Source organism: Bos grunniens, chromosome 9, assembly GCF_055505025.1.
Source record: "Bos grunniens cultivar Pamir isolate PY7600 chromosome 9, Bosgru_T2T1.0, whole genome shotgun sequence".
NCBI classification, from domain to species: Eukaryota; Metazoa; Chordata; class Mammalia; order Artiodactyla; family Bovidae; genus Bos; species Bos grunniens.
This window is the reverse complement of record NC_141173.1, coordinates 90,216,825-90,241,560: the sequence shown is the minus strand read 5'-3', so window position 1 is coordinate 90,241,560 and position 24,736 is coordinate 90,216,825. Positions and strand designations below refer to the sequence as shown.

Below are 24,736 nucleotides of genomic sequence, written 5' to 3'. Positions count from 1 at the left end.
AAAATATCCTAGCAAGTTCTTTGGTAGAGATTGATAAGATAATTCTAAAATATATTGTAAATGTATGAAAAAATATATATTGAAAATGAAAAGAGTTAAGAACCACCAAGACAGCCTTGAAGAAGATGAATAAAATTGAAAAATGAGAGTGAGACATAAAACTATAATAATTATGAGAGTGTTATGTTAGCAAAAACACCACATGAGTCAGTGGAACAGAACTAGAAGCCAGAAACCCCCTCACACTCCATGCCCGACTCTTTGTGACCCCATGGACAGTAGCCTACCAGGCTCCTCTGTCCAAGGAATTCTCCAGGCAAGAATACCTGAGTGGGCTGCCATTCCCTTCTTCAGGGGATTTTCCCAACCCAAGGATCAAAACCGGGCCTCCTGCATAGCAGGAAGATTCTTTACCATCTGAGCCACCAGGGAAGTCATCAGGGAAATGGATTAAAGCTGTGTGAGATACCACTAGAAAGGCTTAAATGGACAAGACCCTCAAACCAGGAGACAGTGGAATGCAATGCAACCCTGAAAAGGGTCATCTCCTTCTGCCTGCATAGTCACAATCGTGGAGGGTGTGAGAGAGGCCAGACACAGGACAGTACATCAGGAGTGACTCTGTTTCTGGAGAGCTCAAAACCAGACAGAAGCATCTATGGCTTTGCAAGGGCGCCCCGTGGTAACCTCTGGAAAGCAGAAAGGCTGTAACAGGATGAAGTCCAAGGGGACTGTAGAGTCCTGGGAATGCTCACTTTCTCAGTCTGGGTGCAGGAGCATGAGGAGATACAGTTTGTGAGAATTCACAGAACTGCACACTTACTGCCTGCACTTTTCTAGATGTATATACATACTTCAGTATCATAGTTTACTTAAACGGGGATTGGACATGATGACATCCTGATATTAGGGAAAAAAGAGGGTCTGTTTTTTGGTTTTAACATCTCTTGACAGCCCACTCTGAGGAGGCGCTTGGCTCACAGCGAAGTCTGCGGAAGAGATGGGAATCATGCAAGTAGGGGTATACTGCAAACTATGAAATATTGGCAACTATAAAATCAGTGATTCTTCACTTGGGTCATGATTGTCCCTCCTGTGGAGGGGCTTTTTTTTTTTCTTAATGCATCATTGAAATCCCAAATAAGAATTTCTCCTGTCAAGATTCTAGCTAAGGACTTCCCTGGCATCCCAGTGGTTAGGACTCTGTGATTTCACTGCAGAGAGCACGGGTTCCATCCCTGGTGGGGGAAGCTGCATGGCACAGCCACAAAAATGAAAAAAAAAAAAAAAAAACAAGATTCCAGCTAAAGAGCGAATCATAAAATACAAAAAATGAGAAATACAGTGTATAATTGTGATGACTGTTAAACAGGAAATAAGATGCTATTCAAAGACAGCAATAGAGATTTGTTTTGTTTTGTTTTTAAATGAGTAGTCATGAAGGCAATGGCACCCCACTCCAGTACTCTTGCCTGGAAAATCCCATGGATGGAGGAGCCTGGTAGGCTGCAGTCCATGGGGTCGAGACGAGTCGGACCCAACCAAGTGACTTCACTTTCACTTTTCACTTTCCTGCATTGGAGAAGGAAGTGGCAACCCACTCCAGTGTTCTTGCCTGGAGCATCCCAGGGACGGGAGAGCCTGGTGGGCTGCTGTCTATGGGGTTGCACAGAGTCGGACACGACTGAAGTGACTTAGCAGCAGCAGCAGCAGCAGCAGTCATGAAAGGCCTCTCTGAAAATGAGACAGTTAACCTAAGGCTCCATGGAGGAAGAGACCCATCTCAGGAGAGTGAGGAGAAGAGCATTCCAAACCTTGAGGGAATAGGATGTGCAAAGGCCCTGAGGCAGAAAGCACTGGGGATCTTGGAGTGATTGAAGGCAGGGATGCAGTGAGCAAGAAGGAAGCCCGGTACCGGGGGCAGCCAGGTGTGAGAATGCATGAATACTGTAAGGAGTTTGGATTTTATTTCATAGGCAAGAAGCCACAAAGTATTGTAAAGCAAGGGAGTGAGAGGATCTGATTTATCTTTTTAAAGGGGTTTAAGCAGATACTCCACCTAGTAGATTATGAGAGCAATTCAGATAAGGAAATGGTTGTGACTTAGTTGGGAGCAGAGGAGACAAACAAGATGTTTTGGAGGTGAAGGCAGTTGTGTTGCAGGAAGGGGGACCCCTTCCAGAGTCTGAGAGTGGGCTCTTGTCTAACACAGAAATGAACTGCCCGAGGAGACACCAAGCAAATGCTTGGGAAGCGTGTGTTAGCCGGGCCATTCAGAGACAGAGGGATGCAAACTGGACTCCTTAAATTTCCCTCACCACACCCACTCCTATTCTTTGCAAATGTCTCCGAGATAGATTCTTTAGGTAGTTAGGTCAGAGTTTTTTCCTGAGTCTTTTGGGCCTTCGTTGTTCTCAACTCAAAATAATCTGCATGCCAGAGACCTTTTGAAGTGGGAGATTTTGTTCTTCTACCTAAGTGTCTTATAGTGGGAGAAAGGAATTAAAGCCTTGGCAATGGACAAGGCCTGGGAGAGATTGTGAAGAGAGAAAACAGGGTCTAGAAAGTAGCCCTGAGAAGCTTCAAATTTTAGACCTAGGGAGAGGAGAAAAGTAAGGGGAGGGCAACGGCGTAGAAGCAGGTGACAGATTCTTCCTGCCTGTATGATATGAGTTTGCGATTAAAATGTAGCCTTGTTCCAGACTCAGGGAAATTTGGAGTGGGAGGAGTCACGTTGAGGAAGAAAGTGATGAATTTTATTTTCAACACAGAATTGTGGACTCAGAATTAATTGCACATACCACCCCCCCGCACCCCGTCAGATTACAGACGAGCCTGTTGAAAGCCGGATTAATTGATTTGCCCAGATTAATTAATTTTAAGTTACTGATGCAGATGATCTTAAAGTCAGAAACTTCCTGACTTTCAGTCTGGCAATGTCATTTTGAAACTTAGGTTAGAAGGCCCCCTATTTGTTGGTTAAATGACTTCCAAGTGAGCTTGGCTAAGTGCCATGATTCCTCAGTGCAAAAAACTGCACACAGGAGTGTGATTCCACAGTCTTTCCCTCAGGCTCTGATGGATGAGATCCTCATGCTCCAAGAGGAGATCAGCGAGCTGCAGTCGGCCCTCGCAGACGAGCTGGTGTCTGAGTCCCCGGAGTCCGAGCCGGCAGAGCAGCTGGCCCTGCAGTCCACGCTCACCGTCTTGGCGGAGCGAATGTCCACCATCAAGATGAAGGCATCTGGGAAGCGGCAGCTTCTGGAGGTAACAGGCCACCCTGGGGGTGCCCCTCACGTCCAGATTAACTCCTGAGGTTGGGTTGACAAGTATGTCCAGCTACTTACGTGATGACATGTCTATTGTTTCCCACTCAAAAGAAGCTGGTATATTGTGTGTGCACGGCCTCGTGAATAGAGCCCTGAGTCAGTGTGGAGCCATGAATGTGTCTTTTCACCCGTTTCTGACTCATTTCAGGCCTGCAGAACTGAGGCAGTGGAGAGCCAATACTGGGTAGACATGAGCTTTGTGGGGAATAATTGTAGAAGGTTTGCATAATAGTTTGCTATGTTTAAATAAGACCATTTTTATGAATAGCATTGCTAATGCTGTGAAAAATAAATCCTTAGTCACTGGAAGCCAATTCAAGCACGTTAATTCATGAGAATATTCTGGTTCTCATGTTAACTTTAATACTCAATAGATAAATTTTAGTTACACTACCATACAAAAATAAGTTATTTTCCTTTTGTTGTTGTTGTTCTCTTACCTTTCCTGGCCTTAAACATGTATGATGTTCATATTGTTGATCCTATGAAGTGTCTGTGTTCTTGTATCTCTGGGGTCTGGCAGCTTCTCTAGCACAAAATCAGTTATTGCTATCCGCTTAACATTATTTTATTTAGCTGCAGATTATACCATAATTCAATTAACCTTTGTCCTATTGGTAGGGACACAGGATATTTCCAGTTTTATCTATTTTAAAGCTGATCAAATCATGTGTCCATATATTTTCCTATTTTGGAGAAATTTTAAATCAATGTTTCTACTCTAATCTCTAAACAATTTAATAAAAATTGATTAAAAATAATGGATTCTTAATAAAATAACTTTTAAAATAAAATACTTTATAGTGTCTTAATAATTAACCTTTTAATTCATTGATATTGTCTCCAGTCACTCTGTGAAACCCATGTGGAGTTGTGAAATGAAGTGATTGGCTTGGATTTTTTAAAAAAATACGGATTATTTGCCATCAGTAAAGAATCCTCAGAGACCTATCCAAATTTTTTGAAGTTTTGCCTTTGCTCTAGAAAGCGACAGCACTGGGCCACTCCTTCCTGTAGGAGATCAGTTGCCTGAAACTGCATGGTTCTACCCTTTTCGATGCACCAAGTATGTTCTTCAGTTGCCATGGTCCCCACTACACCCTACAGTTACCCAAACTTTGAAGTCAAGTTACCTACTGTCTTACACCATTGACCAGTTTCTGTCATCCACATTATCTGCCTTGTTCTGTAGGTGTATTATTTAAGAACAGTAACTCCAGGCATACAGTCATTGTAGGAGTTTTTAAAAAATACCAATCCTGAGGCTCACCTCCTGAAATTCTGATTTACCAGTCTGTACCGCGGTCTAAACACCGGGGATTGTTTTTGAAGTTTCACAGGTGGTTCTGGTGTGCAGTCAAGGCTGGGAACCGTTGCTCTGTGTGTTGAGTCCTGGTGATTTTGCCTCGGATGACCTGTGTTCCATCCTACTTAATTCATCAGGAGAAACTCAACGATCAGCTGGAGGAACAGAGACAGGAACAAGCCCTGAACAGGTATCGCTGTGAAGCTGATCAGCTGGACCACTGGCTCTTGAGCACGAAGGCCACTCTGGACATTGCCCTGGGGTCACCCAAGGAGCCCATGGACATGGAGGCCCAGTTAGTGGACTGCCAGGTACAAAAATGGTCTCAAAGGAGTATGCCAACATCATTAGGCAGACTTTTCAAAAATGTATCTGTTATTGGCTGTGTCGAGTCTTAGTTGCAGCATGCAGAATCTTTCGTCGGGGAGTACAGGTTCTCTGGTTGTGGTGCATGGGGTCCGGAACATGTGGGCTGTGTAATTATAGCACATGGCCTTAGTTGCTCCTTAGCACGTGAGATTTTAATTCCCTGACCAGGGATCTCGGGGCTTCCCAAGTAGCTCAGTGGTAAAGAATCTGCCTGCCAATGCCTGAGCGACAGGAGATACAGGGTCGATCCCTAGGTTGGGAAGATCCCCTGGAGGAGAAAATGGCAACTCACTCCAGTATTCTTGCCAGGATAATCCCATGGACAGAGGAGCCTGGCGGGCTACAGTCCATGGGGTTGCAAAGAGTCAGACATGACTGAGTACACATGCACGCACACTTGACCAGGGATCAAACCCACATCCCCTGCATTGCAAGGCTAATTCTTAACTGCTGGCCCACCAGGGAAGGTCCCACAAGACATTTTTTTTAACTACAGAAAAGTATAATGGTAACAAACTGGGGCATGGATATGTGATTTTTCACAATCCATATACTTTACATATTTAGGAGAAAAACAATATCTTATAAAAGCTTAAATTAAATCCAGATGTGGGCTTAGTCTTTTGAAAATTTTACCAACAGTATCTACTCTTTAGAAAATTTTCAGCTTCCTGAAGGACATTTTTGTAAAGATTTGGTGTTTTTCAGTCACTCAGTCGCGTCCGACTCTTCGCGGCCCCATGGACTGCAGCATGCCAGGTTTCCTGTCCTTCACCATCTCTCGGAGCCTGCTCGAACTCATGGCAGATTTATTTATTTATTTTTTTTAATTTTATTTTATTTTTGGAAACTTTACAATATTGTATTAGTTTTGCCAAATATCAAAATGAATCCGCCACAGGTATACATGTGTTCCCCATCCTGAACCCTCCTCCCTCCTCCCTCCCCATACCATCCCTCTGGGTCGTCCCAGTGCACCAGCCCCAAGCATCCAGTATCATGCATCGAACTTGGACTGGAAACTCGTTTCATACATGATATTATACATGTTTCAATGCCATTCTCCCAAATCTTCCCACCCTCTCCCTCTCCCACAGAGTCCATTTCGGTGGCTAGTAAGGAATATAAGTACCTAATGCACAGAATTAGTATCAGTGACTGTGGATAAACAACAGAATAGGTGGGCCGTTGCAATTTTGGTTTTAATTCAGAAATATTATTTGGAAAACTTGGCAAAACTGTAGTTATAGGCAGCCAGACTCAACATGGGAAGGTTGTCTTCTGGGGCAGAGAATTTCCTTCCTCAACGTGCGGTCTTTAGCAATTAATGTAAGAGGTAATGACATCAAAGTTTTTACTGTAATATTATTTTCTTACCTCCTTATGGAAACATTCAAGCACACATATAAAGCATAGAGAATAGATGCTGAACTCCCATGTACCAGTCATTGACTTCAAAGAGTATCATCATAGTAGACTTTACACTACGGGTGGGTGAAGTTTGTTTTAAAAGCTTTTTCATTTAACCAGCAAGTCTCTAGAACAGTCTAATCTGCAAGGTTAAATATCAGTGTACATGACTTCATACATGTGGGACTGAAGGAAATATGCACAGCCATTAGTTATGAATGCCATCTCTTTTCTTAATACATAGTATATCATTCTGGTCATCCCTTATGATTGAGATTTTTTAACATTAATTATTATAATTTAGGTTTTTTAATTCTTTTTACAACTTATAATTTTAAACTTTTAAACTATTTTATTTATTTATTTGGCCATGCTGTGTCTTAGTTGCACCATGTGGGATCTAGCTCCCGGATCAAGGATCAAACCTGGGCCCCCTGCATTGGGAGCACAGAGTCTTAGCCCCTGGATCACCAGGGAAGTCTGTGGACAATTTATTTATGTGTCTTCAAAGCATTTCTGCCTTGATGGTAGAGAATAGAGAGCCATGTGCGACTGTTTTCTATTTCTTTTATCATCTTTTCTAAAGTTACTTTTCTGAAAAGAGACACGTATTTTTAGCATTGCCTTCTAGGACTTGAAATTACCACATGTACTAGCATTTCAAAATTATGTTTCATCATTACTCCCACCTCTTCCTTTTTGATATCTCTATTTTTATAGTTATACATAAGATGCATAGCTGAGATAATATATTTCAGGACTCTTACAAAGTATTGAAGTGGTACTTTGGCAGTATTTTTCAAAACTCAGAGCCTGTGAAATCACACAAATGCATGACAGTTCCTCATGCAAATAAATCTGGCATCTGAGCCAGTAGTATAATCATAGCTGTGGCTATTATATGGAATTAGGGTCCTGTTATGACTTTTGGGGCCCAGGGTACTTTGTTTCCATGAACCTCTCTCTTCCACTATAGAAATACTAAAAGTTATATTTGTATTTTGTAACTGCTTTGGGTACAGAGGCTAATATAATCCAGGGTGGTTTATCATGGGTGCATGATAAGTTGCTTCAGTCATGTCCCACTCTTTGCGACCCTGTGGACTGTAGCCCACCAGGCTCTTCTGTCCATGGGATTCTCCAGGCAAGAATACTGGAGGGAGTTGCCATGCCCTCCTCCAGGGGATCTTCCCGAAGCCTGAGGTGATATCATTACATATTAATTATTATCATCATCATTTTTTCCTCTGATTTTAAACGAAAGACATTTTCTTGGGCCCCTTGATGTGTTAGGGGCCTTCAGTTCTGTGATAGCCTTGCCTAATGGAAAAGGCAGTCCTGCACAGAATAATATTAGTTCCTCACAAGTAATCCTCAAGAAATGATCCTTTAAGGCCCATTTCATGAAAAGTTTCACTCTTCCTTTTAGTTCTAGGTTTTGGGATCTCACTTATGTTCTTAGAAGCTGATGGTAGTGATTCTGATTTTGTACAATCTTTTCTTATTAATAAATAATTGAATATAAATTAGAAAGTACATTTCAAAGAGTTCAGACTTAAGGTATAGAAAAACAGAACAGTTTCTGTAGAAAATAATATGGTTGTTATTTGTTTTGGTTGACTTTTTTAGTTTTTCTGTTTTTTGGTTTTTGTTTTAAATCTTACTTGGGAAGTGGGGAGATTATTTTCACTTCTTTCCTGGATTTAGCCTCCATTTTAGGAAAAAAACCTTGTAACACTAGAAAGTGAATGTGAAATTCTTAGGAAAACTTTCAGAAATGTGAAGTTAAAAATGCATTATATAAAAGATAAAAACAGGGGACCTTCCCTGGTGGTCCAGTGGTTGAGAGTCCACCCTTCCAATGGAGGGGGCACGTGTTCAGTCCCTGATTGAGTATCTAGGATCCCGCATGCCAGGTGACATGGCCAAAAAAAAAAGACAAAAATAATAAAAAGCAAGTAAAAGAGTGTCTGGGACAACTCCCTTTCAAAACATTTTTCTTTGAAAAAAAAAACAGTCCTTATTAAATTGACACAGAGAGTCGATCATGTGATGTCTTCACTATTATTAGCCACAAGCATAATGTGTGTGCATGCGTTACATACATGCTCAGTCACTCAGTCGTGTCCAACTCTATGACCCCGTGGACTGTAGCCCTCAGGCTCTTGGCTCCCTGGGATTCTCCAGGCAAGAATACTGGAGTGGATTGCCATGTCCTCCTCCAGGGGGGTCTTCCCAAGCCAAGGACTGAACCTGGATCTCCTGCATCTCCTGCATTGGCAGGTGGATTCTTTTACCATGGAGCCACCTCTAACACTAAAATAATAGAACAGTCATAATGGGGTAATGCTAAGGCCTGGTCTTTTCTCCTTATCTGTTGGCTATATAAAATGTGCTTCCCATATTTTTTTTTTTTAATAATATCTAATCTTAAATAAGAGAAAAATTAGGAGGCTCAAAGAATTGTTAAAACCTATATACACTCTTGAAGGTTGTATGAAAACTAGGGGGAATAAAGACAAGCCTGGAGGCATGTTGTTTTGATGAAAGACTTAATGAAGCAGTGGGTTTCTCTGTGAGACGCGGTCTTTGCAGAGGCGCCCAGGCTGTGTCAGTTTCAACTTCATTTCTGTTGTCCTAGAATATGCTGGTGGAAATAGAGCAGAAGGTGGTGGCCTTATCAGAGCTCTCGGTCCACAATGAAAACCTGCTGCTGGAGGGCAAGGCTCACACAAAGGACGAGGCCGAGCAGCTGGCGGTGAAGCTGAGAACCCTCAAGGGGAGCCTCCTGGAGCTGCAGAGGGCACTGCAGGACAGGCAACTCCACATCCAGGTGAGGCTCCAGCCACGCCATGAGTGTGGCGCTACAGAGAGGCTCATCTTTGCACAAGACTGGTCTGCCCTCTGAGCACGGGACACATGAAGGGGATGGCTGGGAAACAGCACATACTTATGTACGTACCTGCTTCACACACATTCTGGCGTAGTTTTTTGTTTGTTTGTTTTTAATATTTATTCATTTGGCCGCTCTGAGTCTTAACTGTAGCACTCAGGATCTTCAGTCTTCGTTGGGATGTGTAGGGTCTTTAGTTGTGGCATGTGGGACCTAGTTCCCTGACCAGGCATCGAACCCAGGTCCCCTGAATCAGGTGCTCTGAGTCTCAGCCACTGGACCACCAGGGAAGTCCCCGGCATAGGTTTCCAAATAGGCTTTGTAAGAGTTGTTTGAATCCAGAGACCTGGAAATTGCAGCATAGGAAAAGAAAATGAAAATAATTACCAAACGCTAGCAGCTGTATCATTGAAAAGCAAATGTTTAAATATAGATTAAACATAGATTAAATCATAGATTAAGATACCCTGTGGCAGTGTTATATTTCTCCTTTATATCTCCTATGTTCTACTTTTCAGATAGACTATTTTATTTAGTGCCCACAAGTTTAGACTTGGCATGTATTCCAGGCAAATTGAACATTTTTACTATCATGCAGTGCCCTTCATGTTTCCTTATAGTGATTTAGAGCTTTTTTTGGTATAATATTTGCCTGGTATATCTTTCACTTTTCTGTTGATTTAACCCTTTCTGAGTCCTTATTTTTTAGATTTGTTTCATATAAAGAACATTTAGGTGTATTTTGTTGGTTCTAAGCACATCTAATCAGAAAACCTCTGACTTTTAAGGAGCAGGTTTAATCTATTTAAATTCTTTGTGATTATTGATACGTTTGAAATTTTATTCTTGCTTTTTTTTTTTCTATTTGTCCTGCTCTTTCTATTCTTCTTTCTCCATTTTAACTTTCGCTTCTAGGTGGTTGAATGCTTTCCTTTGTTTTTTGTCTCTACTTTTTATCATGCCTACCTAATAAATTCTAAGTTATTATTTTATTCTTGTTCCAGATCAACATAAGAAACTCATAACACATTCACTCAGATTTTTCCCCATGCGCTTTGCATACTAGTAGTGTCTAATATTTTGATTTTGTTTGTTTTTCATCTCTACATATTAGAATTATTATCTTACACAAATATTAAGCAAATGTTTATTGCGAAGCTACTGTGTGCCAGCCACTATTCTATATGTTAGAGTGAAGGAGCAAGGGCAAAATCTATCTGTATATTTATATTTCTATATAGTCCATTTTCAGGGCTTCCCTGGTGGCTCAGACGGTAAAGCATTTGCCTGCAATGTGGGAGACCTGGGTTCGATTCCTGGGTTGGGAAGATCCCCTGGAGAAGGCAATCCACTCCAGCACTCTTGCCTGGAAAATCCCATGGGGACGGAGGAGCCTGATAGGCTACAGTCCATGGGGTTGCAAAGAGTCAGACACGACTGAGTGACTTCACTTTCTATAGTCCATCTTCAAGAGATTATGTTTGGGGGAGACAGATAGTAATATAAAATTAAGGTGTGTTATTATATGCTAAGTTAGAAGATGATAAGAGCTGTAGGTGAAATAGTATAAGGCAGATAATAAAGAAAGTTGGGACTGGGTGGATTTGCAGGTTTAAACAGGGTGACCAGCGAAGCCTCCCTCATCTTACGTTTGAAGGAGTGAGCTGTGTAGACATGGAGGAAGAGAATTCCAGGCTCGGAGAGGGGGAAGCAAGGGCAGAGGCTCCCAGGTGGGCTCCTACCTGGTTTTTCAAGGAACCCAGCAACTGGAGTGGAGTGAACAAGGTGAGAGGCTAGAGGGGTAACAAGGGCCTAGGCTGCAAAGGACCTTGTAGGCACCGTGTGAACTTTGGCTTTTTCTCTGGGGAAAATGAGAAACCACTGGAGTGTTTGGGGACAGAAGCGTGACAAGACCAGATATAACTACATGGGGGACCAGGGTGGAAGCTGAGAGACCGGTTAGGAGGTTAGAGGGGATGAGAACTTATCAGGTTGTGGATAATTAGGAAAATGAAAACTCTCGAGGAACAGAACTTGGGGAAGAACTAATTAGGCCACTGGTTTCGTTTTGGACAGGCTAGGTTTAAGATGCCTATCCAGTGTCAGTCAGCTGTTGGGATTCAGCAGACAGATCTAGACTGAACTGTCAGCCTCTAGAGGTTCTCTGTTGTTGTTCATGCCATAAGTCATGTCTTAGTTCCCCCACCAGGGATCGAACTCATACCCCTGCATTGGGAGCTCCGGGTCTTAACCCCTGGACTGAAGGGAAGTCCCTAGATGGTCTTTAAAGGCATGAGAGCCCATGAGATCACCAAGGGAGTGAGGAGAGATAAAGAGGAGCAAGCCCTGGGGCTTTCCAGTGTGAAAAGTTAGGAAGATGGGGAGGAACCCCCAAAAAAAAGAGTAAGAAGGAAATACCAGTGAGGTGGGAAGAAGACCAAGATTTGGGTTTGGGAGACACTTGAGGGTAAGTGAGGTAAGATGAGAACTGGGAACTGACCACTGGATCTGGCAACACGCAGGTCTTCTATGACCCCAGCTACAACTATTTCAGTGAAATAGTGAGGGCAAAAATCACTCTGAAACGGAAGCGAGAATGGAGAGAGGAGTTAGAGAGGAAGAAGGCAGGAAACAGGGGTTTCGCTGTCATGGGAGCAAAGGAATGGAATAAGCTATAAGAAGCGGGTTAGAAGAAATTCATTCCATTTTAAGATCAGAAGAATAATGACATGTTTACAGGGGGACAGAAACAACTCAGTAGAGGAAAAATTGATGAAAAAGAAGTGAGACTGCAGCAAAAGTCTTCTTGTGTAGAAGGGAGAAAATAAGATCCAAGGGGCAGGGGAATGGTCTTGGAACCAGTGTCAGGAGGGAGGGGAGCAACTGTACTTGAGTAGAGATGCTGGCAGGGGACACAGCACAGACAGTATGGTGAGAGCTTAATGCACATTCACTGTGATTGCTTCTACTTTCTCAGTGTAATGATTTTTTTCTGGATTAAACTATGTATTTTCAGTTATTTGCTAATCATATGATTATATGATCTGGAACATCAAACCTAGCCAACAGAAAACTATTAAAAGCAATGGAATATTTTAGTAAAAAAAAAAATTATTAAAAAAATTAAAATGGAATTCATAACTTTCCTATATATAAATTAAAAGTTAGAGAAATAATATGCAATACATTTCCATCTAAAACATGAACAAAATATAAAATATATGAAATCTCAACACTTTAAAACCTGAGTGGTACCAAAACAAGTGGAAATATAGAGGTTTTATTTTTAGATAGGCGATTTCAAATTTTCCTCTGTTAAAACATGAATTAAAGTTATTCTCAATTAAAATACTAACTGTATGTTTTTGAAATGTGCCAGAATGATACCAGGTAAACCCGGAATAAGGGGTTTCCCCGGTGGCTCAGTGGTGAAGAATCCACCTGCCAATGTAGGAGACACAAGAGTTGTGGGCTTGATCCCTGTTGAGAAGATTCCCTGCAGTGGGAAATGGCTACCCACTCCAGTATCCTTGCCTGGAAAATTCCATGGGCAGAGGAACCTGGCAGGCTACGGTCCGTGGAGTCACAAAGAGTCGATACGACAGAGTGACTGAGCACACACACACACACACACACACACGAATGCCGTGTATCAGCGAATAATCCACTCCAGCGAACCCCCTCCACCCTGGACCAAAATTGTTTACTTCTCTATCAGTTCAGTCGCTCAGTCGAGTCCAACTCTTTGCGACCCCATGGACTGCAGCGTGTCAGGCTTCCCTGTCCATCACCGACTCCCAGAGCTTGCTCCAACTCATGTCTATCAAGTCGGTGATGCCATCCAACCATCTCATTCTCTGTTGTCCTTCTCTATGACACAGGCCTATAATACCTCTTGAATTACATGATATCTTCATTTGTAATAAATTTGTCATTTTCACACGTTATTGTTCATCCAAGGAGCAGAGAGTTCATCCTATATAAATAACAAAATGCTTTCTAAAGAAGTGTTTTATTTAATGTTTAGCATTCTCCAATCCTCACTAATCTTCCAAGGAATGTTCCTGGCAAAAATGGTTATTCTTCTAGTATTTCCAAAATAAACAGCTTACATAGCCCCACCCAAGCAGGAGCCTGGTGGAAAATAAAAGCCACCCTATTTCCTATTCCCTAGATAGGTCAGAAAACTGTTATCAGACCTCAGAGAGTGTAATTACCATTATTTTATTCCTTAGGTCAGTACCTTCGTATCTCAAGGGGAAAGAGAATGAAATTTGATCTATTCCTTAATCATTTTTTGCTTCCTGTGGTCCAAGGGTTAGGTTTCAAAACAGTGAAATCAACCAGAGAAAAATTCATTAACTGAGAAACCAAACCTAACCACAGAGAAAATACATACTAGTCATATGCTTTTGATGCTGCTAAATTTCCTTTTTTCTAAAGCGATGGATTCAATTAGTCAAATAGGAGTCCCTTTCTTCGAACTTGTTTTAGAATCTAACTATGTGTCTATGCATGTAAATGTGGTTAAGCCGCCCTGTAGACCTGACATTTCAATTATTATTTTCCCAAGTACAATTGGTCTCTTTCCTTGGTATGAGGAATTTGAAATCAGAGTTCTCAGTCAACTGTAGTAAACCTGCAGAGAAGGGTGAGTTAGAGCCCTGAGAAGTTTCCACGGGAGTCTCCAGGCTGGGCTGTGAAAGCAAACCTTTACTGAAGGGCAAGGCAGAGAGGAATTCACAGAAGAGAGTCAGCAGGTCATGGCTAAGGCCACTGTTTTGTCACCGGGTCTCTGACTAGGGACACCTTTCAGCTTATCCCACTGACTTCTTTGGGGTCATCCTCTACAGATTCCTTTTGACTTTTGTTTCATCCTTGCCTGGAAAAGCCAGCATATCTCAGAGCTTATTCTGGGTCAATGAAGCATCCTCAGATGGGAAAACTCTGCGTCATGCAGAAATGTGTGGGCTTCGATCCTGGAGGAATGCCCGACCACCCCAAACATCCCGCCTTCAGGAAAATCACTGCTTGCCTGAAAGAGGTGCTCCTGGGAGGGTGGGGAGCCTACTGAACACTTGTCATCTATTCTGAAGATCCTGCAAAATGCAGGTAGCATGTTTTAGACCAACGGCGCTACCATTGTTCTATCTGAAGCACATTCTTCTACTGGGGAGCTGGGTCATCTTCAAGGGAAGAAAGCACCTGTGAGCTGAGGTGGTTCAGAATCCGGGAAGGAACGAAGTATAAATATGAATGGTACCTATAGGTTTCACTGTTGCCTTCACTGCGCCTCAAGTGCGGATACCAAATGATCTCAAACATTTTAGTTTCACCATGAGATTCTATTAAGTAAAACAGAGGGAAACAGACCCCATCTATTTCTCTGTAAGAGTTAGTGTAAAATTCTGGAAAGAAAAAGAAAGGAAGGGTCCCGTGGGCAGTCAGGCGGGGTGAGCTGTTGTGGCTGAACCCCATGCTGAGGTCAGATTTTTTTTTTTTTTGGCAGAGAACAGAGGCCAGGGGGGCAGCGGTTCAGTAGGTGCCTCCATGGAAGCACCCCCAAGAACGTTCCCTTCCTATGTGCCTGCCCCCGGCCCCTCCCTGTGCTCCAATCATACTTGCCCCTCCTCTGCTGTCTCTGAGACACCAAGTTTCTTGCCCCTCTGGCCTTTGCTCCAGTGGTTCCATAGGCCTAGAGGCCCCTACCCCATCTTTCAGTCAGTCAATATCAGCGTTAATTGCTCAGTCGTGTCTGATTCTTTGTGACCCCTGTGGACTGTAGCCCGCCAGACTCCTCTGTCCATGGGATTCTCCAAAAAAGAGTACTGGAGTGGGTTGCCATGCCCTCCTCCAGGGGATTTCTCAACCCAAGAATTGAACCCGGGTTTCCTGCATTGCAAGCAGATTCTTTACCATCTGAGCCAGCAGGGAAGCCCCCGTCTTTGGCAACACACAAAACAGCTGTCACCTCTGAAGATGCCTTGCTACCCAGCCTAAGAAACTGCCCCCTACACTTTCCACCCCGTTCTCTAGTTTCACATTCTTTGTCTTATCACCATCCCAGTTTATCTTATCACCATCCCAGTTTATCTTGTCTATTTATTGTCTGTCATCCCAGCAGGGCCTTTGTCTGGCTTCTGAGCCAAATAAATCCCCTCCAATTCCCACCAGTGCCCCAAACAGTGCTTGACACACAGTGGGTGCTGATAAGCACTTAGTGAATGCGTCTTACCAACACGGTGTAATTTATCCTTTGGCATATAAATACATGTTAGTAGAAAGGTGCTCACTCAGAACTAATTCCATTCTAATACAAAATATTTTGTTTGTTGTTTAGTCCTGTCCAACTCTTTTGCAACTTATGGACCGTAGCCCACCAGGCTCCTCTGTCCATGAGATTGTCCAGGCAAGAATACCGGAGTGGGTTGCCATCTCCTTTTCTAGGGGATCTGCCTGACCTAGGGATTGATCCCACGTCTCCTACATCTCTTGCATTGGCAGGCAGATTCTTTACCACTGAGCCACCAGGGAAGCCCATGCAGTATTTTAGGGCCTGTTAAATTCCATCAGAATAGTCTAGCAGGAATAATAAACCCCTGCCCAGGTAATAGGTAGTTACTTTGGCTTTCTCCTTTAGCCACACTCTGTCGAAGCCAGAGTGGCAACAGATGGCAGTGGAGTCTAGTCCTGGTGGGGATAGGAAAGGGAGTAAGACCTAGAGTTATATTCTTGTGGAAGAAATTCCAGAATAATGTCTGCTGACCACATCAGTCAGCTAAAAAGCCTAGCCTCGACATGGCAGTTCCCCCCCTCCCTTAATATTTCTGAGTATAATAATCTATTTATCGTTCTCCTTCCTGCAAATGCCATAATAAATTCCATGGGTTTTGTGTTACCATTTTTTTTTTAAAATGTGGTTTCACCTCCAAATGGAGTCACTTTGGTTTTATTATTCAGACCACACTAAAGGAGCCATCACTCTGTTTTGGTTAAGATCTTCCTGTGGGTAGTATGACTCTTAATTTCTCCCTCATTAAAAGCAGGGGACAGCCCAGGAGAAGGAGGAGAGCGATGCTGACCTGGCTGCCACTCAGAGCCCCGGGGTTCAGGAATGGCTGGCTCAAGCTCGGAGCGCGTGGACCCACCAGCGACAGAGCAGCCTCCAGCAACAAAAAGTAACGCACTTCCCGCCTCTTTTGCCTGCAGATCAGCCAAGCATGCACCTTGAGAGAAATGTTTTAGAAGGACAAGTTCCTTCTGTGCTGGAGACAGAGGGCCCTTGTATCTTCATTTTGGACAGAAGCAGAACCTGGCTGTTTCCATTTACTTGTGACCACTGGGAAAACTGGTCATTTTAAAGTCGGTTCTCTAAGAAAAGCTTAGTTTTAAAATAGTGTAACTCAATTATAATCTGCCCTCTATTTCTAGCTTGCCCCAATTTGAGTCTATTATATATAATAGAAGCCCCAAGAAGGCCTCTGAGGATTGGTAAATATGCAAAAAGTTGCATTTTTTTTTTTTATGAAATTTGCTTTCAACTCTCAAGTAGATGCCATCGCAAAACAGGATTGCAAATTACTGCCTATGAAGCAAATGAGCTTTGATTACTCAAAGAATGACATCTTTTGATTACTCAAAGAATGACATCTCATTAGTACCTTCACTTTATGGATACGGCATATTAAAATATTTCTCAAAGAGTAGAGACGTTTTCACCAATAGTGAAAAAATAAAACTGAGTCCAGTGGTGATCCAGTTTATCAAGCAAGTGGGAAATTGAAGAGAGCTGTTGCTCTCTGTATCTCTTTCAGCTTGAACAGGGCAGTATTAGATTTTGAAAAGTGAAAGTGCATTTTGGACCACTTGGGGGCGCCATTGCCAAGCAAAATTTTCTTTTCTCTTTATTTTTACCAGCACCACGCCCCCCCACAAGATTATTTAGACATTATTTTATCAAAGCCAAAGAAAGCTACAGGGGACTTGGAGGCACCTCTGAACAGTTACCTAAGCCGCACCTTTTATGAATGTGCTAACTTAAAAACATACTATTGTACCAAAGTTCTCTGAGGATTTTCTAGACATACAACTGTGTTTGGAGACAATAATCATAAAGTAACAAAGATGTTTTTATTTTTCCTTTTCCTTGAGCAGGAGTTGGAACAGGAATTGGCAGAGCAGAAGAGCCTCCTCCAGTCAGTAGCCAGCCTTGGAGAGGAAATTCTAACGCAACACTCAGCTGCAGAGACCTCTGGTGGTGTTGGGTATGTTTCTTTCATTCTTTGGGGGTTTTTTTTGTTAATTCACCAGTTTGTTTTATTTCTTAGATTCCACATTTAAGTGATATCATACAGTATTTGTCTTTCTCTGTCTGACTTATTTCACTAAGCATAATACCCTCCAAGTCTGTCTGTATTGCTGCAAATAGAAGCATTTTTCATTCTTTTTTATGGCTGAGTAGTTTTCCGTGTGTGTGTGTGTGTGTGTACACACATCACATCTTCTTTAACTATTCATCTGTTAATGGACACTTAGGTTGCTTTATCTGAACATTAAGGTACATGTATATTTTTTAATTAGAATTTATTTTCTCCAAATATATACCCAGGAGTGGAATTGCTGAGTCTATTGCAGTTCTGTTTTTAGCTTTTTGAGAAACCTCCATATTGTTTTTCATAGTGGCTACACTAGTTTACATTCCCCCCAACAGTGTCCATGATTCTCTTTTCTCCGCATCCTCAGCAACATTTGCTACGTATGGTCTTTTTGATGACAGCTCTTCCAACAGGTGTGAGGTGGTGCCTCACTGTGGTTTTGCTTTACATTTCTCTGATGACAGTCTGCTATTCTCTTCTTACTGCTGTTGTCCTGACATTTGAAAAATGGTCCAGTGGTTAGGACTCCAGCTCTCACTTCCAAGGGCCTGGGTTCAATCCCTGGTCAGGGAACTAAGATCTCACATACCCTGTGGACAAAACAATAATAAAAGTAAACATCTTCCTTAAAATTTTATTTTGAACATCTTTTGAAAAAATTTAATCATTTCATTTTTACTTGTAAAACTTGTGTTTTGAACATTTAGTTGAGCAGCATAACTAGTAATTACAATGGCTGACTTCCATTTCCTTTCTGTAGCATATCTGATCAGGGATGATGCTTATTTAATAGTACATTTTTGAAAGTCAAATAATAAATGCATTATAAAACTAGATCATGATGTTTATGACTGAATGATTTTACCTAACTGCAAAACATTTTCCTTACAAGAGCTTATCTATCTTCCTCTAATATCATTCTGAAAAATAAATATATGTGTCTTGTAAGTATCTTGACTTTTTTTTTTTTAATTTGATGGCACCATGAGGCTTGTGGGATCTTAGTTTCCCAACCAGGGATTGAATTTGGAAAGCCTGAGTGAAAAGCCTGGAGTCCTTTTCACTGGTCCACCAGGGAACTTTTCTTGATGATCTATTTCTATAATTTCTATATATAAAGTCATTGAGCTTTGAGTCCTGGTTTGGAGTGAGACTGAAAGTCTTACATGCAGGAAAGTAAAGTGTTGAAAGAAAATTTAAAGGAAGGGGAGAATTTTCAAATTGAAGAGTCTGGTTTAAAAGGTAGGAAGGAAAGGAAACTGAAGCCGAGTGCAAGTGTGCCTGTGTTGAGGCAGGTCTGGGTTTTATTCTGGTTCTGCATGTGTCACCCTGGAAAAGGAACTCAACCCCGAGACTTCATTTGCTCACCAGTAGGATGAGACTAATAATTGACTGCCATCATCACAGAAAGGCTGTGAACACTGTGAAAGTCAATTGAAAAGATACATAGGAGAACTATCTTTAAAATCTAAAACATTAAAAAAAGTTTCAGCAAAACCTCTGTGTTCGTGCAGTATCAAAGGTTGAAATTTGGTAGTAGCATCCTTTGATAACCATCATGTCTCAAATAGCTTTAATCCCGTGGACTCCAGTGATCTCAGTTCTGAGCATTTGTTTGGAGGAAATGCATATTATAAAGGTGATTTTGGAAATACTATTTATAATACCATATAAAAAGACAGAAATTCCTATTAGTAAAAAAAAAAAAGCCTAAGAAAATATTTTTGCCTATATAATCTTAACAAAAATTACGTAGCAATATCAATAACAGTTTGTGATATCAAGTAAAAAATGTGATATAAAATTGAGTGTATAGTATGTATGGGTAAGACCCAGACTAGATGTAGATGATCAAAAGTAACTTTAGTAAGGTCAGCTTTGGGGAGAGTTTTCTTTCCTTTTCTTTTTTTTTTTTTTAAATTTAATTAATGCTGACATAATGTTGCTGACATATGACAAAAGTGTTGACTATATATGTCTATACATCTAGGAAAGAGGAAGATATTCAAGGGGGGGAAAAGGAATAAAAAATATTGATAACAGCTAATAGATAATCAATTTAAAAGAATAGAGATGAATAAGGTTATAACATCTATAATCAGGAACTCCATAAAAATAACCCTAATACTGTAAAAATTGTCTTAAAATATAATGGAATTTTAAAAATTCTTCTGTTATGGTCACGCTTAGAAATGCTGAGAAGACCATAGCATGTAGGAGGGAGGAGGGAGGAGGGAGGAGGGTTCAGGATGGGGAACACATGTATACCTGTGGTGGATTCATTTTGATATTTGGCAAAACTAATACAATTTGTAAAGTTTAAAAATAAAATAAAATTAATTAAAAAAAAAATCTAAAATGAGGAACTCTGTTTCTTCCATGGTCACTAAGTCGAGACTTGCTGCCACTCTGCCTTTCCTGTTTCTGCTTCTTCTAAGATGTTTACTCACCCCTCATGGTTTTCTGAATATTTTTACCAAACTCTATTTTTACAAAGAACCCGTCCACACGTTGCTTCCTCCTCATACGTAGAGTCATGAAAAGCAGCTGTAAGAACCTTCTGCAGCTTTCTTGCCATATTTTTTTTTTTTCTTTCCTTGGCCTTTAGCTTTGGAAAGGGCCCAGATGAAAGACAAACAACTATAAATTGCTCTTTCAAATCTAAGACTATTTTAAAGAGAAATCTGCGGTTCAGTACTGGCTCTCTGTGTAAGATTTAGTCTAAAGACTGCTTATAAATTCTTTAATTTTTATGCAAATTCTTTAGAAAAATCTTTAAATCTAGTTGATTACAGTTCAGTCATGCCTTTCAAGCCTCGGGTAAATATACCAAGCAAACAAACAAACATAAATTGAATAATACCCAGAAGCTAAAAGAAAAACGTGTATATATTTTTAAAAGAACAGAATAACATTTGTGGAGAAAAGAGTATATATTCAGCCGTCAACTTATTAGCTGATTTTCTAAGACTATCAACTGTGAATTGGTTTATGTAAAAATCCCTTTGGGAGCGGCGTGACTTGCTTCATGGTTACCGATTCATTGAATAAAGAAGTACTTTGTGATGTGGGACTTCCCTGGTGGCTCAGTTGGTAAAGAATCTGCCTGCAATGCAGGAGACCCAGGTTTGTTTCCTGGGTCGGGAAGATCCCCTGGAGAAGAGAATGGCAACCCACTCCAGTACTCTTGCCTGGAGAATCCCATGGGCAGAGGAGCCTGGTGGGCTACAGTCCACGGGGTCGCAAGAGTCGGACACAACTGAGCAAGTAAATCATCTCCACCACCACTTTGTGATGTACTGGAGAATTGAAGGGTACTTCCAAGAGTACTAAGGGAATTCAACTGGAAATTAATCAATAAAAATATCAAAGGAAAGGAAGGATATTTTCTATGAAAAGAAAAGCTTGTTCTAATTTAAAACTGATCTGCTTGTGGCATTTTATGTGTCAGTGATTGAATATAAGACTATATAGATATTAAATATCCTCTGGTTTCAAATACTAAATTGTTATATAAACATGAATGAATTTAAAGTGTTACGATAGTCTACCATCTCAAAAGAACACAATAAAGAAATGTAATTTCAGAAGAATTTTTGAAAGTGATTTTTATTTAATTATTTATTTTTGGCTGTGATGGGTCTCTGTTGCTGCTTGGGCTTTCCTCTAGTTGCAGCAAGCAGGGGCTCCTCTCTAGTTTCTTTGCGTAGGCTTCTCACTGCGGTGCCTTCTCTCGTGGTTCCTGGGCTCTAGAGCAATAGTTGTGGCTCATGGGCTTAGTTGGCCCATGGGCTTAGTTAGTTAGTCCATGGGCTTAGTTAGTCCATGGGCTTAGTTAGTCCATGGGCTTAGTTGGCCATGGCATGTGGGATCTTCCCAGACCAAGGATTGAACCCCCGTCTCCTGCATTGGCAGGCGGATTCTTTACCACTGAGCCACCAGGGAAAAGAATTTTAAAGCTTTTTTTATTTTAAAAGATTTTTATAAAGCAGCAAATCCAGAGACTAATATAACCAACAAAATTAGAAGTATCAGTTTTATTTTTTAACTTAGTATTACTTTTTTAGATCAATGCATGTTGATACATATAGATCTAGTTTTTTCATTTTAACTGCTTCAGAGTATTTTATCTTGTGATAATAACAACTCACCTGTTTTTTTCTTGATGGGCCTTTACACTATTGCCTTTTTTTTTTTTTTTTTTTTGCTTTTCCTGGCATTTTTTATTTTAATTTTTGATCATTTCCTGCGACCTGTTGGACCTTAGTTCCCCCAGGGATGAAGCCTGCACCCCCTGTAGTGGAAGCACAGAGTCTTAACCACTGGAGTGCCAGGGAAGTCCTTACTAGTACTGCTGAACTTGACTTTCTCGCATCTCTTTAAGTGTGTAGGTGAGAAAGATTCTCTAAGATACATCCTAGAAGTAGAACTCTTGCCTCATAGCCTTATAGATCCTTTTTTAAGGCTTTCTTCAACAAACTTACTTGAAGAAACCATTGCATTCAATACTTAATCTGAAATGAGTTGGCTTTGGTGTAGTGTGTAATATTCTGCCAATAAGGTTTTTATTTTTTTTCTTTCAACTGATCAAAAGTTTCCATCAAAATAACAATTACTCTCTAGCATAATACGGCTTTTGGATGACATGATTCTAGTTAGGACTTCAAAACCCCTACATACAAACTAGGACCTACTGAGTCTAGAGTCTCCCAGGTTCTTATCATTGCCATTACCATCAGCGTCAGGCCCCCCTGATTTAGTGGCTGTTTTTATCAGATAGGGTCAGAGGCATTATTCGTCTCTTCTCTAAATTTAATTTTCATACTTCTGCATGGTAAGTACGACCTTCATTTTAAAGATGAGACAGTTGGGGCTCTGAGAAATGAAGCAAATTGCTCAAAGTTACAGATCTAACATTCTGTAATGGAACCCTGATCTGTCTCACCTCCAAACCCACAGTCATCACAGAGGCCACACTGTTGCCTCTTTAAGGATGATACTGCCGTGCCTTCCTTCCACCTTCTGTGCTCCTGCTCCATGTCCTGAAACCTGGTCTGTAGTATTTTCTTTAGACTCAGGGTAAAAACTCTCAATAGACTAGGCAATATTGTTAGGGTTTTTAAATTTATGGGCTCTTTGTCAAAGGCTACTGCTCTGATCATATGCTATCATATCATATTCTAAAAGTTACAATTATTTTTATCTTTAATGCTGAGCTATTTTCAGTTTTTTTTTTAATTTATTGTCCTTATGGTTCAATTTTAAGATCAGTAAGAATATACTTGTTTTACTATTAGTCTCAAGTTTTCCATTTTAATTTATATTTTTAAAGTGTAAGCCAATGTCTGAGATAACCTGGTTCCAATTGTAGAGGCCAGATCTAGTGCATGTAATAAATTACCTAGAACTTATTGCCTTTTTATGCACATTGTAAACTTAGATTATTTATTCTTCTAATAGCGAAAAACCTGATGTGTTATCCCAGGAGTTGGGGATGGAAGGGGAGAAATCACCTGCTGAAGACCAGATGAGAATGAAATGGGAAAGCCTACATCAAGAATTTAGCACCAAGCAGAAACTACTTCAGAATGTTCTGGAGCAGGAACAAGAGCAAATGGTACTGAACATTTTGCTTTTCCATATTAACTAACAGAGAAGATTTGCAGCTTATGCTATGGGAATGAATGTAACTGCAGCAATCCATATTTCATTATCAATTCAAAAAGAAGACAGAAAACAAACAACTCATCCTACACTCTTAACAAGCCTGTTTCACATATCCCTTTATAATTATATATTTATATGTAGACATTTATGTGACTGCTAGATACTGTTCTCAGAGAAGATTAATATCTGATGACTCATTAGCAGAAACCATTAAATATCAATGCCCCGCCTCCGCTTTTGTTTCCCACAGCTTTGAAAACTAAGGATATACACATCCAGGCCAGAAGAAATGTTACAAATCTGTCAGTAAATTATCATGTTATCTTATTTTCCATTGCTACTTCCAGTATTTAATCATTTCAGAAGATCTTAATGGGAAACATACTGGGACCTCTGTGGAGCTAAAGGAAGGGAATTCAGAGTCAGTTACAGTGGTCACCGACCCTCTATAGGCCGGTTCCCAAGATGGGCGGGTCCTTGTGTGATGCTGGACTTGATTCCACCAAGCAAACCAAATCCAGTGGAATTAAGTATAGCAACACAAGGTTCCAGATAGATAACAGCTATTAGTTCACCCTAAGCAGAAGCCAGAGAACAGCAGAGAGTCAGAGGAATCCACCCCTTAAAAATCTAATAGGGGAAGGCTATGATGCTCACCACACCTGTGGTACAGTAGGGTGGTGAAGATAGAAGCCTTGTCCCAGATCCCAGGTCAGCTCTGCACTGGCCACTCCCCAGTGGTGGCATCATCAGAGTACATTCTAGGACCTTTACTGGCAATCTTGGGAGCTGCTGTTGTCACTGATCTGGCCAGGATTAGCTTAGGAGCTGGGAGAGACTGAGCTGGGGAGAGAAAGGCTATCAGTAGTTACAGAGCACAGAAGAGGGGAAGGCAGGAGGTGATGAAGCAGGAACTCGGACGGGTGCACCTTGCTCCATTGACCTGCAGGGGGCCGGTCTAGAGGTCAGAATGTGTCCCCCACATCTGCTGGGAACCCTGTATAAATCCTACAGAGCCATTCATTTCTGTTTCCTTTTACAAAATTTTGGGCATTTCATACCTTCTCACTCCCTGTCCAAGAGTCTTCTTTGCTACCATCTACAGGAATGTCTTGCCTGGAGAATTCCATGTACAGAGGAACCTGATGGGCTACAGTCCATGGGGTCACAAAGAGTCAGACATGACTGAATGACTAACACCTTCACAGGAATGTCACCAGCTCTGGTCCTGGGGAGTAGGAAGCCCTCCCTTCCCAGAGGCCATTGTCCTAGAGACAGACTCCACCTGGCACACAGGTCCCTGTACCTTTTGCCTGGACTTGCTACCTCTCTTTGAAAGAACGCTTCTTCACACCCCCGATCAAACATTGCTCAGACTCATGGCTTG

The 24,736-nt window shown here is 41.2% G+C and overlaps 1 protein-coding gene across 23 annotated transcripts in view; it reads left to right on the top strand.

Annotated features, from left to right (window-relative positions):
* The window catches only part of SYNE1 (spectrin repeat containing nuclear envelope protein 1), a 500,805-nt gene that overhangs the window by 328,163 nt on the left and 147,906 nt on the right, over positions 1–24,736 (top strand). For 11 of the 23 annotated variants that reach the window (XM_086318390.1, XM_086318385.1, XM_086318383.1 and 8 more), the window contains 6 exons: positions 3,061–3,267; positions 4,773–4,946; positions 9,056–9,247; positions 16,351–16,485; positions 17,462–17,571; positions 23,143–23,299. In XM_086318390.1, coding sequence (XP_086174516.1) covers positions 3,061–3,267; positions 4,773–4,946; positions 9,056–9,247; positions 16,351–16,485; positions 17,462–17,571; positions 23,143–23,299 — 975 coding nt within the window. Of the gene's footprint in view, positions 1–3,060; positions 3,268–4,772; positions 4,947–9,055; positions 9,248–16,350; positions 16,486–17,461; positions 17,572–23,142; positions 23,300–24,736 lie in introns of those variants that run through there. The other 12 variants (XM_086318389.1, XM_086318382.1, XM_086318378.1 and 9 more) reach the window with 6 other exon arrangements.